Source organism: Geotrypetes seraphini, chromosome 1 (assembly GCF_902459505.1).
Source record: "Geotrypetes seraphini chromosome 1, aGeoSer1.1, whole genome shotgun sequence".
Taxonomy (NCBI): Eukaryota; Metazoa; Chordata; class Amphibia; order Gymnophiona; family Dermophiidae; genus Geotrypetes; species Geotrypetes seraphini.
Window position 1 is genome coordinate 43,616,395 of NC_047084.1, and position 12,833 is coordinate 43,629,227.

At 44.3% G+C, this 12,833-nt stretch overlaps 1 protein-coding gene across 1 annotated transcript in view; it reads right to left on the minus strand.

The window, feature by feature from the left end:
- The window catches only part of ZSWIM6 (zinc finger SWIM-type containing 6), a 457,051-nt gene that overhangs the window by 62,198 nt on the left and 382,020 nt on the right, over positions 1–12,833 (minus strand). The window contains exon 10 of the mRNA XM_033930539.1: positions 2,656–2,791. Coding sequence (XP_033786430.1) covers positions 2,656–2,791 — 136 coding nt within the window. The remainder of the gene's footprint in view (positions 1–2,655; positions 2,792–12,833) is intronic.

Sequence of the window (12,833 nt, forward strand, 5' to 3'; positions counted from 1 at the left end):
TTGAATACCATTAGGGAAGAGAAATAAATTTAAAAATGAGTCAGATTGAGGAGAGGTTATCAAAGACCTGTCTAAAAACTAACCCAATACATTTCTATAGAAGAGGTAGTTCCAGCACCTGCAGCATAACACATTGATACAAGAAATACTGTTGCTAGGACATTGGTTTTTTTCAAATTGCCTTGCCCATTTACATGGGCCATACTATGCATGTTTTCCTCATTTGTTTTAAGATTGCATTTACACTAATATTAGGGCTAATTTAACCACTATGGAGGTCTAGGCACACTTTTGTGGGCTCTGGTGGGCAACCGCTGCTCACCCTGTTCAGTGGCATAGCTTCCTTAGCCTCCTGCCAGCCAAGCTGCTCCCTGTTGAAAAAAATGCACTATGAAGGTACAGAGCCACCTATGGCTCTTTCAATTCCACTCCTCAAAAACAGGCACCAGCATCAGAAAGGGCAGGACTGAAAGAGCCATCAGTAGCATGGCCTAGGCAGCAGTCCCACACTTTTATACCTCACCTTTGCACTCTGGGGCCAGAATCTCTCTCTCTCTCTCTCTCATATCCTCTCCCCACTCCTCCTCCAAAGATCTATCATCTCTCTCTTTCTCTTCCTTCCTGGCCCCTACAACCCCAGGTCCAGCATCTCACCCTCTTGTTTCCCTACGTTCAGTCTGGTCTCTTCCTCACCCCTCTCCATGGTCCTCTAAAACTTGTCTCTTTTTTGTGGCCAGCAGTAGGAGCAATTAAGACAGGCTGCCTCTGGCCTGCCACAGGTTCTTCCCTCTACCTCATCCCACCCATGTGGAAACAGGAAATCACATTGGAGTAGTGGGATGCAGAAAAGTGAAGGAAGGGTCTTATGGACAAACAGTTACAGCTTGTTAATTGCTACTGCAGCTGCTGTCAGTCACAAAAAAGCAAGTTTAGACAACACTGGAGGGATTTGGGGGAGATGTGCTAGATCCATGGAAGGAGGTGGGGAGGGTGAGGAGTACAGATATAGGGAGGAAAAGAGACCGAGACAGATCTATCAGATTTGGGGCTAAATTTACCAACGAGCAACTTGGTGCCTGGGCCCCTGTATGCAGCTGCCCCTTTTGCCCATTGGCAAAACTGGCCTTGAGAGAAAGCCAAGCAATGTATCTGCTTCTTTCCCAATAATAAAAAAAATGCAGATATATCCTAAGATTTTGTAGCAGATTGTCCTCAAGTCAACCACCCTTGCTGTCTCCAATTGTCTACCTAAATGCTACCACACAAGATTGAGCACTTTACACTGATTTTAAATACATTGGTACCTTGGTTTACAAGCATAATTTGTTCCAGAAGCATGCTCGTAAACCAAAATACTCATATATCAAAGCGAGTTTCCCCATAGGAACTAAGGGAAACTCGCTTGATTCGTTCCCACCCACCCCCATCTCCAAGGCCAGCAGCGCTGCTCTACCCCCCCCAAGAACCGGCATTGCTCCCCCCACTCATAAAGGCCCCTCCCACGTGATCCGCCATCCCCCCACTCATTTTGCCCCCCCCCCGCGATCCGGCGACCCCCCCAAAGCAATCTGGCGACACCTCCCCCGCTCGCATCACACACCCTCCCCGCCGCGATCCGGCATCCCCCAGGCATCCACCCACCCGATCAAATTCCTTACCTCCATTGGCACCGGAATTGGCACCAACGCACAGGACATGCCGGTGCCCGAAGATCTGCCTCCTTCATGCTGGGCCTTGAGCATCTGCGCATGCTCAAGGCCTTCGGGTTCCCGTTCTCTCCGATTTTGCGAATGTTTTGCTCGTCTTGCAAAACACTCGCAAACCGGTGCACTCGCAAACCAAGTTACCACTGTACTGGCAAGTAGCAGATGACAGCAAAAACCCAGAATAGAGAAAAGACTGAGAAGGCATTATGCTAGGGGTACACTACTCATCCTCTCCATTTCTGTCTGCTCAAACAGCTCACTAGAAAGAACAGTTTACATATGCATATGAACTGTTGGTTTCCATGGTGGCTGCTACTGATGGATTGTGAAATGACACAAGCAGATCTGAAGGCCTCAATTAGATCCAGTCAGGCATATTTATTAGTCCTCATATTTTCAAGAATCTCATTCTCAAAAAGCAATGAATTATTTAGCAAGGTTTCAGCTGAAGCTAGCTTCTGATTAAACACCACCTGAAATAGTCATCTGATGCAGAATTTTGAATGAAAAATATATTCCCATTTCTAAATTAAGTGTCAGCATGCCATTGGGCCAAGTAGAATTCTTCCTGCTGGGGAAAAACATGAATGGTTCACACAAGGTTTCAACAATTTTCTAAAGATAAGGAACAATGCTTTCATTTGCTAGATCAGTTTATCATTTTTTTACGACTAGTTTTTCTTTTAGAAGCCCCAGAACATTTAAGTTAAAATATTCATTTAAGCATATTTCCTCTTGCTTTCCCCTCTGCTCTTATGTAGCTCCCATCTGATAATCCCCAATGCTGTATCTTAGAGACAATAGGACTGAATGGAATTAAGTTCATTTTCCAAGCATGGCCCTGGAAAAAGATTATACACTAACAGAATACCTAATATTTTTTTATTTTGGTCATCTGTGCAAAACTTTGTGTATCATGCTTCTTTCCCACAGAACCATAAATACATACCGCATTGCTCTCAGTGCAATTTTGTATGCCAATTCAGCATCATGAGGTAGGAGCGAGGTGAAGAGATACTTGGCAAATGTGTGCATGGGAACGCTTTCTCGGTGGATGATATCACCTAAACCACTGTAAGGTCCAGCTGTGGAGAAATCACATACCTGTTATTGACACAACATATGAAAAGCTCAGGGTTTGTTAAATAAACTTACAATATAGAATGAGCTCACAGCTACTGAAAACAGAAGGCAATAAAAAATGCACACATTTAGGGCTAGATTCACAAAGCAAACCGATTGTGTACCGATTAATTTGCAACCAGATTTCCCTCCTGCACTATTCACTAACGCCTGCAGCAATCCGATCCCGATCCTCCCATGCAAATTAGTAAAACCTCATACAAAATAGCCAAGCGATTGATTCAGTAACAATTGCTTGGTTATTTTGAATCAGGTTTTACTATTGGCAAACCCGACGGTAACTGAGTTACCGACAGATCTGCAGGTTTTTTGACAGGCCTGCCTGTTTTTCTTCCCATGGCACAGATATTTTGCATGTGTTACACACACAAAATATCTGCCCCATAAAAAAAAGAAAACACAGGCAGACCTGTCAAACAGCCGATGCCCCCCTCTGACAAATGTGAAACCCCCCCTAGCAACCCACAAATAGCAGGAGGGATGCCCACTCCCTCCTGCCACCACCCGACACTGCCCTCACGAATATAGCAATAGGGATGCCAACTCTCCCTCCTGCCACCAACCGACACCACCCCGGCACGGTATGCGACCCCTCACCCCGGGCCAGACCCAACCCACCACGACCCGTACCTAAAAGTTGGAAGCAGAAGGGGTGCTCAATCCCTCCTGCTCCATAGGCCTATTACCACCCCCCCCCCGGCCAAGCCAGGCTTGGTCCCCCCCCGTACCTCAAAGTTAGGAGCAATCAGGGACTTCCTAAGGCTCAGCCCTAAGGAAGTTCTTGATTGGCTCGGGTGCCCCAGGCCCCTTCCAAGGTAGGAGCCTAAGCCAATCAGAGCCTTAGGCTCCTCCACGTTCATCACATGATGCAATGGGGCGGGCCCTAAGGCCCACATTAGCAGTGCGTCATTGAGGCAGGGCAGGAGCAGGAGGACTTGGCGGTTCCTCCTGCTCCCCAAAGACATCGCTGGAGGCCTAAGGAGCAGGAGAGACTGAGCACCCCTCCTGCTCCCAACTTTGAGGTACGAGGGTGTCGGGCCGGGCACGGCTGTGGGGGTGGTGGGAGGCCTAGGGAGCAGGAGGGATTGAGCACCCCTCCTGCTCCCAACCTTTTAATAATAATAACAACTTTATTTTTGTATACCGCAAATACCACAAAACAGTTCAGAGCGGTACAGGAGAGGTGCCGGGTCTGGCCAGTCGGGTTGGTGGTGCGGTGGGGGTGGTGCGCTGGGCCGGTCAGGGGTGGTGGTGGTTTTTAAGTGGCAGCGGCAGGGCAAATTTTTTGTGCGGTTCGGGGAAGGAGGGATGTTTGGGGCATTTGTTGGAGGGGGGATTAAATTTTTATTTTTTTTAAATCAGGCAGATATTTTGCGTGTGTAAAACACGCAAAATATTTGCCCGATTAAAATTTTTTTTTAAAAAAAGCCAGCAGCAGAAGCCCTGACAGCAGTGACATGAGGCTGTTTCTCCTGTCACTACTGTCAGGGCTTTAGCGATCCATGCAGTTGGCTGGGAGCGTGCCAACGATCGTCTCCATTTGCATGCAGGCCTTTAGTGAGTTTGTCGGCATGCTTGCAAACGGACACGGATCGGAGGGTTAGTGAATCTAGCCCTTAGTAGCAAATTCTCAAAACAGAGCCATTAGTTGGGCAGTGGTAGGCAATTGTTTTAATTTGTTCAATCAGTGCAGTAATTGACTGTGCCAATTAAAAACCAATTAAAATGTTAAAAAAATGGGAGGCACCTTGCGGACACTGTAGGCATGCTTAACGCGGGAAGTGGCCTTGGCGTCATTAGGCGCCTCTGTAGATGCGATTCTTGAGGAAGGTAGGCACTTGAAATGTAGGCCTTTAAAACCCTGGTCTACATTTCCGGTGCCTACCTTTCACGTAGCCGTGATTCTCCAAATGGTGCCATTGCGTGATTGACATGTGATTGGCACTGCTTTTGTAAGCGGCTGTCGATGTAGGCGCCGTTTAGAGAATCTGGCCCATAGAGTTAGACTTACTGAAAAGGCACTATTGCATGCTAAAAGGCGTCAATGAGCCTCATTTACCAAATACCCCATCTTATGCAATGAGAGATATGATTGACGTCTACAAAATCCTGAATGGTGTAGAATGAGACAAGTTAATTGATGAACTCAATCAAAAATTACAAAGACTAGGGGACACTAAAAGTTACTTTTAAAACCAACAGGACGAAATATTTTTTTCACTCAGAGAATTGTTAAGCTCTGGAATGTGTTGCCAGAGGATGTGTTAACTCGGTTAACATAGCTCAGTTTAAAAAAGGTTTGGACAAGTTCCTGGAGGAGAACACTGCTATTGAGACAGACATGGGGGAAGTCACTTCTTACCCTGGGATTGGAATTATGGAGGATTGCTACTATTTGGGTTTTTGTAGGTACTTGTGACCTGAACTAGCCACTTTGGAAATAGGATACTGGGCTAGATGGACCATTGGTCTGACCCAGTATGACTATTCTTAAGAATAATTCACATTAACCTCACAAGTACACTAATAAATGTCTAGCTCTGAATATGCATCATTCCCCCTCAATCTGTAAAAGGTGTCCAAAATTTGATGCACAATTGGGTGTGTGATTATTGAGTACAGTCCATTAAATGCGTATAAATCAATTGGCTATTTGGTGTTCAATTGGAATTTAATTGGCGCTAAGTACTAATTTGCCTTAAGTGCTAGTTGGAGCTAATTAGTATATACGTGTGTAACTGCTTTACATCCTTATTCTATAAACATTGTGCCCAATTTCTATTGCACGCAACTCCAAAGGGGGCTGGACGGTGTACTGGCAGGTTAGGGGCGTGCTGCATGCTCTACAATACTGTTATTTACACGCTCGAATGCCATTTCTTAGGCACCAAAATTTATACCAGCCTTTACTTGGCATAAACACTCACACCTAAGTGTGAAAATGAGGACTTAACCTAGAGATATGATTGAAGTCTACAAAATCCTCAGTGGAGTAGAATGGGTACAAGTGGATTGATTTTTCACTCCCTCAAAAATTACAAAGACTAGGGGGACACTCGATGAAGTTACAGGGAAATACTTTTAAAACCAATAGGAGGAAATATTTTTTCACTCAGAGAATAGTTAAGCTCTGGAACGCGTTGTAGTAAGAGCTGATAACGTAGCTGGTTTTAAGTAGGTTTGGACAATTTCCTGGATGAAAGGTCCATAGTCTATTGCTTGCCCTGGATCCCTAGCATGGAATGTTGCTACTCCTTGGGTTTTGGCCATGTACTAGTGACCTGGTTTGGCCACTGTGATAACGGGCTACTGGGCTTGATGGACCATTGGTCTGACCCAGTAAGGCTATTCTTATGTTCTTATTCTATAACAACAACTCTGATGGACTACCTTTACAGAATTTGCACTGAGCACCCATCATTTTGGCGCCTAATTTTATGGGCCATTTATTGAATCTACCCCATTAAGATTCCAGATTTCCACCTAGAAACACATAAAAACAATCATTAATGGTGTGGATGCAGAAATATTTTGAATTAATTACTGATTATTAAATCTTCCATAAATGTCAATTAGCTGACCTGCTCATCATTAGCGTTAAGTATCCAAAAGAGTTAGGCAAGCTAAGAAACTGTTTCAGAAAAAGTATAAACAAGACAGCTGAGGTGGCATTATGGAATACAGAAAGAAGGTAGTGCTAGGCAGTAGGTGATACGAGGCACACACGTTCATATACTAGAGTCAGTGTTCCTGAAAAGCAAAATAATAAAAAAAGAATAGGACTGTTTATGGTATAAAAACATAACTCAAATTTCCATGCTCAAAATTATTGCTTCTTATATCCACTACTGCAGTGTTCTTCAACCGCGGACCAGTGTCGGTCGGTTCAGTGTCGGTTTTTCAACCGCAGATCCACTACTACAGTGTTCTTCAACCGCGGACCGCAGAAATTTCCTGCTGGTCCACAGGGCCAGCACATGCATTGGGCCCGAAACAGTGTTCTTCAACCGTCGGTCCGTGGTGCAATTTATGTGGCATTATCTTCGGGCCGGCTCCCTCTTCTTCATTGACGGTGTGCACAAAACTGTGGGCAGCGGCTCCTACGCACGTCCTGCACCTGAACCGGAAGCGTTCTCTCTGACATTGCAATGTCAGAGGGAAAGCTTCTAGATGAGACGCGGGACATGCGAGGAGCTGCTGCCCACGGCTTAGTGCACTGTGTCAGTGAGGAAGAGGGAGCTGAGGGCGGGATAAAACGGCCAGGCGGGTTCAGGCCAGTAGGTAAGGCACAGCATGGAGCGAGACAACAAAGGTAGGGGGAATGATTTTATTTTAAAATTTAGTGATTGAATTGTGCATATAATTTGCATGCTACTGTGCTGAGAATCGCTAGTAAAACAAAAATCACTCCCACCATGGTATTTTTTTACCGTTCTGTTGGAGCTTAAAGAATCTGACCCTCGAACAGATAAGTTACCCAACATACACACTGGTGAGAATGCCATTCTTTAGATAAATAACAGTGCCATGAAAAAAAGAGGGAACCGGAGAGGGATGTTAGTGAGACCAAGGGACTAACATACGGCTGAAATCTTTAACAAGTTCTATTGTTCAGTATTTACAGAAGCAGCAGCTGAATGTGCCTAAAAGCAAAATGCAGAAGTAAAGATATTCATGAAATTTCTTCCTCCTCTGTAAAACTGGTTTGCAGTAACTCACTCTGATGAGGAAAGGAAACAGAAAACGTAGTACTAAGGGAAATGGCTATTTGGACAGGGGAAACTCACAGAATAAGCTATGATCTTAAAAACATCAAGCTTATAGTTGGGACCCTCTTATGAAAAGTAAAATATCATCTTGAGAAAGTTTTGGAAAAAAGATGGGAGGGGGAGGGGTGGATACAGGCTGAAGAGAACTCAACAGGACCAAGTCTCAGTTCCTCTGGGAAAATATATGCTACAGTTTAGATTCACAGTTTAGATTCACAGAAGAGCCTAAGGAATTCAAGGATGAGAGGAGATAGACAAGAAAGCTGGGGCCTGAACATTTAAATGTGTGCAGATTGACGAGAAGCTGTACATCCTGCTAGGAATGATGTAGATAGAAGACATGAAGTTCATGATCGAGGAAGGTGATTCCTAGCATGTTGGAAGCTAAGTGAACTCTGCCTGTTGGAAGTAGCATTACATGGAGTTGTGCTATTGAGGGAGGAGGCAAAAAACAAAACAACAAAGCACCCACAAAGCCCAAACCACCTTGTTTGCCATCCCTAAATAACCCAGTCCTTAAGACACTCCCAGCTGTTCTGGTTTTCAGGAAACATATATGAATATATACAAGATAAATTTGCAGAGAATGGAGGTCATGCATGCAAACTTCTCAAATATGTGCATCGTGAATATCCTGAAAACTAGACTGGCTGGGTGTGTCTTGAGGACTGAATTGAGAATTCCTGCTCTAGTAGAAATGCTAGGGTAGAGAAAGTTTGAGAGAGAGGAGATTCCTGCACAGCAAAAGTTCACTCAGGGACATTTATGTTTTACATGTGCTATATTTGGGCTGAACATTTAAACCAGCGAGTTCAGAGACGTGTGCATTTTCACCTGGGCTACATCCGGCAGAAACAGGAAGCTGGGGAGTGTGTGGCGTAGTGGTTAAAGCTACAGCATCAGCACCCTGGGATTGTGGGTTCAAATCCCTGCTGCTCCTTGTGACCCTGGGAAAGTCACCTAATCCCCCCATTACCTCAGGTATATTAGGTAGATTGTGAACCCACCGGGACAGACAGGGAAAAATGCTTGAGTACTGGAATAAATTAATGTAAACCGTTCAGAGCTCCCTTGGGAGAGCGGTACAGAAAATTGAATAAATAAACTATGTCAGAAGGGGATGTAATGAGGCTGAAGGAAAGCTCTGCAGCAGCACAAGGGACTTGCTGCCATGTCTCCAGCCCATGTGAAGAGAAATGTGTTAAAAGACAGACCGGGAAGATGAGTGAGATTGGGAAGAGATGCTTACCCCCAGAGACCCCCTAGAGCTGTAAGTCCCAGGGCAGCTGCCTGGGACATACATTAAAAAAGGAGATCAGCTGAACATAGCCCACAATGTACAGAGTCAAGCAGTGCTCACTGCATCCCTCACAGCTCTGTTTAACTCAGGATCCTAGGGACTGGGAGAGAAAAGAAATAGCCTCGCACCACAAAAGGGAAAACAAGGGAAAAATGCAGGCAATTACAGACCTCCCAGTCCAATTTCAGCAGTGAAGAGAGTTATGGAAATACTAAAGTATACTTCAAGATGTTTAAAATAGGTTGATGCAAGCTCCCTGGCATATGAGCTCACAAGTAGAATAATCACAATAATCCATCAGAGCTTTTTGATGAAAAGTAAAGGATCAGGCAGAAGTACAGGATGAACATTATCTGCACTTCAATGAGAAATATGTATAGCACTACAGCACATGAACACTTGAAAGCAAACTAGCCAGTACAGGGCTAGCACATTAGTTAACTGAGTGAAGAAGTCAGACAAGTTGTCAATGGAGGTCAATATAGTGAAAGTAATGCAGCCAATGAAGTAGCACAAGGCTCAATCGCAGGATCGTTTCTTTTCAATATCTTATTGGTGACATTCTATAAACTTGAGGATAATGCCACTCATTTGCAGATGCCAAAAATCTGTAACGGACTAGATACCCTCAAGAAGGATGGAAAAGAAAATTAAAGGAGACAACCCCCCACCAAAAAAAACCACAAAAAAAAAAACCCACCCCCACACCAAAAACTGCTTCAGCGTAGAAAAGTGTAAAATCATGCACTAGAGCAAAGAATTCATTACTGGGGCTGGAAAGATTTTGAAAACTTAAGTGCCAGCTCAAATATTTAGGAGCTGTAAAAAATGTATCCTTTGCATGAATTTGGCTCTCTTCTTCTTCCTTTTGCATTTTCTTTCATCTCAGCTTATTTTTCCTTTAATTTTTGCCTTCCTCTCCTAGATTCTGCCACCATTTCTCTGGTTCCTCATCTATCTTGTTAGCAGGAAAGTTCACTGGGCTATGAAATAGCAAGCCTCCATGCAGAGTAGGGGCAGCAATCGGTGTGGTTTAAATTAAGGAGTGGAACCTACCCCAGGACACAGCTCTGGCTCTCCTGAGGCCTGGTAGTGAAGAGCCACTCAAAGATGTGGCTCCAGCTCATGTGCTGCCCAGTGGCCAATTCATTTTGTGCAGAGCCTCAGATTTCTAGCAGCAGCTTCTCAAACCTAGGAAAGTGCTAGGTACCGCTCACCAACTTTTAGTTACAGGGTACCCATGTCACCAATAATTTTCCAGCCCTGTCCACTGGCCATTTAACAAATAGAAACTCCCAAAAGAGAACATGCTTCAAGCAGCAAGTATATCGGAAGGCTGAAACAGTTTACACAAAGTTTTATGTCAAGCTATACCTGTTTTAACACTGCCATGGTTGAATCTCTTCATAAAGGTAGTTAATAAATCTCAAATAAATTCATAGAAAGCTAACAATATGCTTGGGCACGATACCAACAGGAACAATATAAGGTCACTGTTCAGTTCTAGAGCTCATGCTTTTATGAAGAAAGTGGAAGGGGGAAACTGTTTAGAATGCGTTATTATGTATACCTTGTTATGCTTTATTATGTATGCAAACCTTGTAACCCGTTCTGAACTTTTCTAGGAGGAAAAATCCAAATAAATAAAAAAAGACTACCAAAAGGATATGAAAGGCCTTAAGAATAAGGCCTATAAAGAAGCTTGGAATTCAAAATGTACCCACTGGAGAAGGAAAGGGAGAGAGAAGGAGAAGATGGAAACAGGAGAGAAACATTTCAAGTATTAAACAAAAAAGGGGAGGAAGTGACATCATAGATGGAGATAGCTGCTTGAGGGTGGAACTCCATTTGGGCTAGATGGTTAAACAAGCATTTTCAGTGTTGCAAGGTAAAATCACTTCCCCAAACAAGTGGTACTTGACCATCTTGGAATGACTACCTGCAAGAAGTTGGAGAAATTTAAGTATTCAGTAGAGGTGGAAGATCGTGTGAGGACTGAGCTGGGATTGAGCGCTGTCAAACAGAAAAATTAAAAAATGGAGAGGAAATACCTGCTCTGTTGGTGTTTGAAAGAGACTTTTTGCCTGTTCCTGAATGCCTTGGTGGCTCCATTTGTTACCATCTTGACTGCTTTGGACTGGTGTTGGTTTGTTTGCAGGCGCAATGGGAGATGGATGCCTGACGTTATGCAGGCCCATCTCCTGTGTGTGAAAAGGATGCTACTGTTGCGTCGCATGGCCGCAGGGTGTGGCCAAAGGGGTGTTCCCTAAGGGGCATGCAAGACGCCTTGGGAGCCCCTTGGAGCCACGACAAGTGATGATCCTATGAGGAATTGGGCGAGTGTTTTTCTTTATATATTAGTATGGGTAAAAGAAAAGTTAAACCCAAGAGCTCAACTCCTGCTACAAATGGCTCCATGGATATACATTTGGTGACAAATGTACCATATTTTTCGCTCCATAAGACACACCTGATCATAAGACGCATCCATCTATAGAGGAGGAAAACCAAGAAAAAAAGAATTCTGAACCAAATAGTGTGCCCTGTATCCTGTCCCCCCTTCTGGTGGTCTAGTGGTAGGCTGGGACAGGGTACCGGGCCCGTCTAATGGTAGGCACATGTAATGGTAGCCAGCCAGCCCCAAGCTAGCTAACCTACCCCAAGCCAGCCAGCCAACCCCAAGGCAAAGGCAGGCACCCTCCCCCCTATACCTTTTTTTCCATCCCGGCAATCCAGCACGCTTTCCGCACTCTTGTCTCGGTTCCCCTTCTTTCTTCCGGAAGTGGCACAGCAGTACACGAGGCAGGCGCACACTTTTTACATGCCTGCTTGGTTCCTCGCTGCACTCCGATTAGCTGCCTGTCAGTTCTCGCAGGACGAGAACTGTCAGGCAGCCATTCTGAGTGCAGCAAGGGACCAAGCAGGCACATAAAAAGCGTGTGCCTGCCTTGTGCACTGCTATGCCGCTGCCGGAAGAGAGAAGGGGAACCAAGATAGGAGCACGGAAAGCGCGCTGGATTGCTGGGATAAGAAAAAAGGTACAGGGGTTTTTGGGTTTTTTACATTCGCTCCTTAAGATGCACCCTTATTCCCACCTCCTTTTTGGGGGTGTGTGGAAAAAGTGCATCTTATAGAGTGAAAAATACGGTAATAATGGCATCAAGTAAGGAGCCGGATTCTTTGTCAGGGGCATCCTTAAGTCCCCTTGATAGAACTCCTCCACCCCCACCAGTGGTTTGGGTACCGATTTGGTTCCCAAGGGTGTTATTGGGTCATCTAATGATCCACAGTTAACCTCTATGATATCCTTTAAATCATTGCCTGAAATTATTTCCATTCAAGAGGATAGCATTGTGGACCTTGGATCCCAAGTGACTCCACATGATATTTCATTAAAGGACTTGTGGTTAATAAACTCCAGGGTTGAGGAATTGTTAAACTCAGTTGTTAAACAAATTGTAATTTTTTCACAGGAAGTTGTTCAAAAGCTTGAAGATGTAGATTCCAGATTCCAACTTGATGATTTTGGATAAAAGGTTGTTAGTTTCTGAGACACAGATTTCGACCCTGCAGGTGGTTTCAGCCTCTGTGGCTAAAGATTCTCATATTGTATATTCCAAAGTTGAATCAATGGAAAATGTATGTCGTTCAAGAACTCCATTTTGTTAATTTCCCAAAGACTCATTTATTATCACCAGATATATTGCTTAGAAAATATTTCAAAGATATTGGGATTATCAAATGCGGAAACTTTTTTTTTTTTCCTAATTGTTACTACATCCCCCCCCCAAAAAAAGAAGATGGGGTCTGAACAAGGATTGGACCAGTTGGCTCCTATTGATTTATCTGGTTTTCTAAGAATATTCATAGGATGTGATCTTGACTAGGTGCACCCTTTTGATGATGTGTATGAGT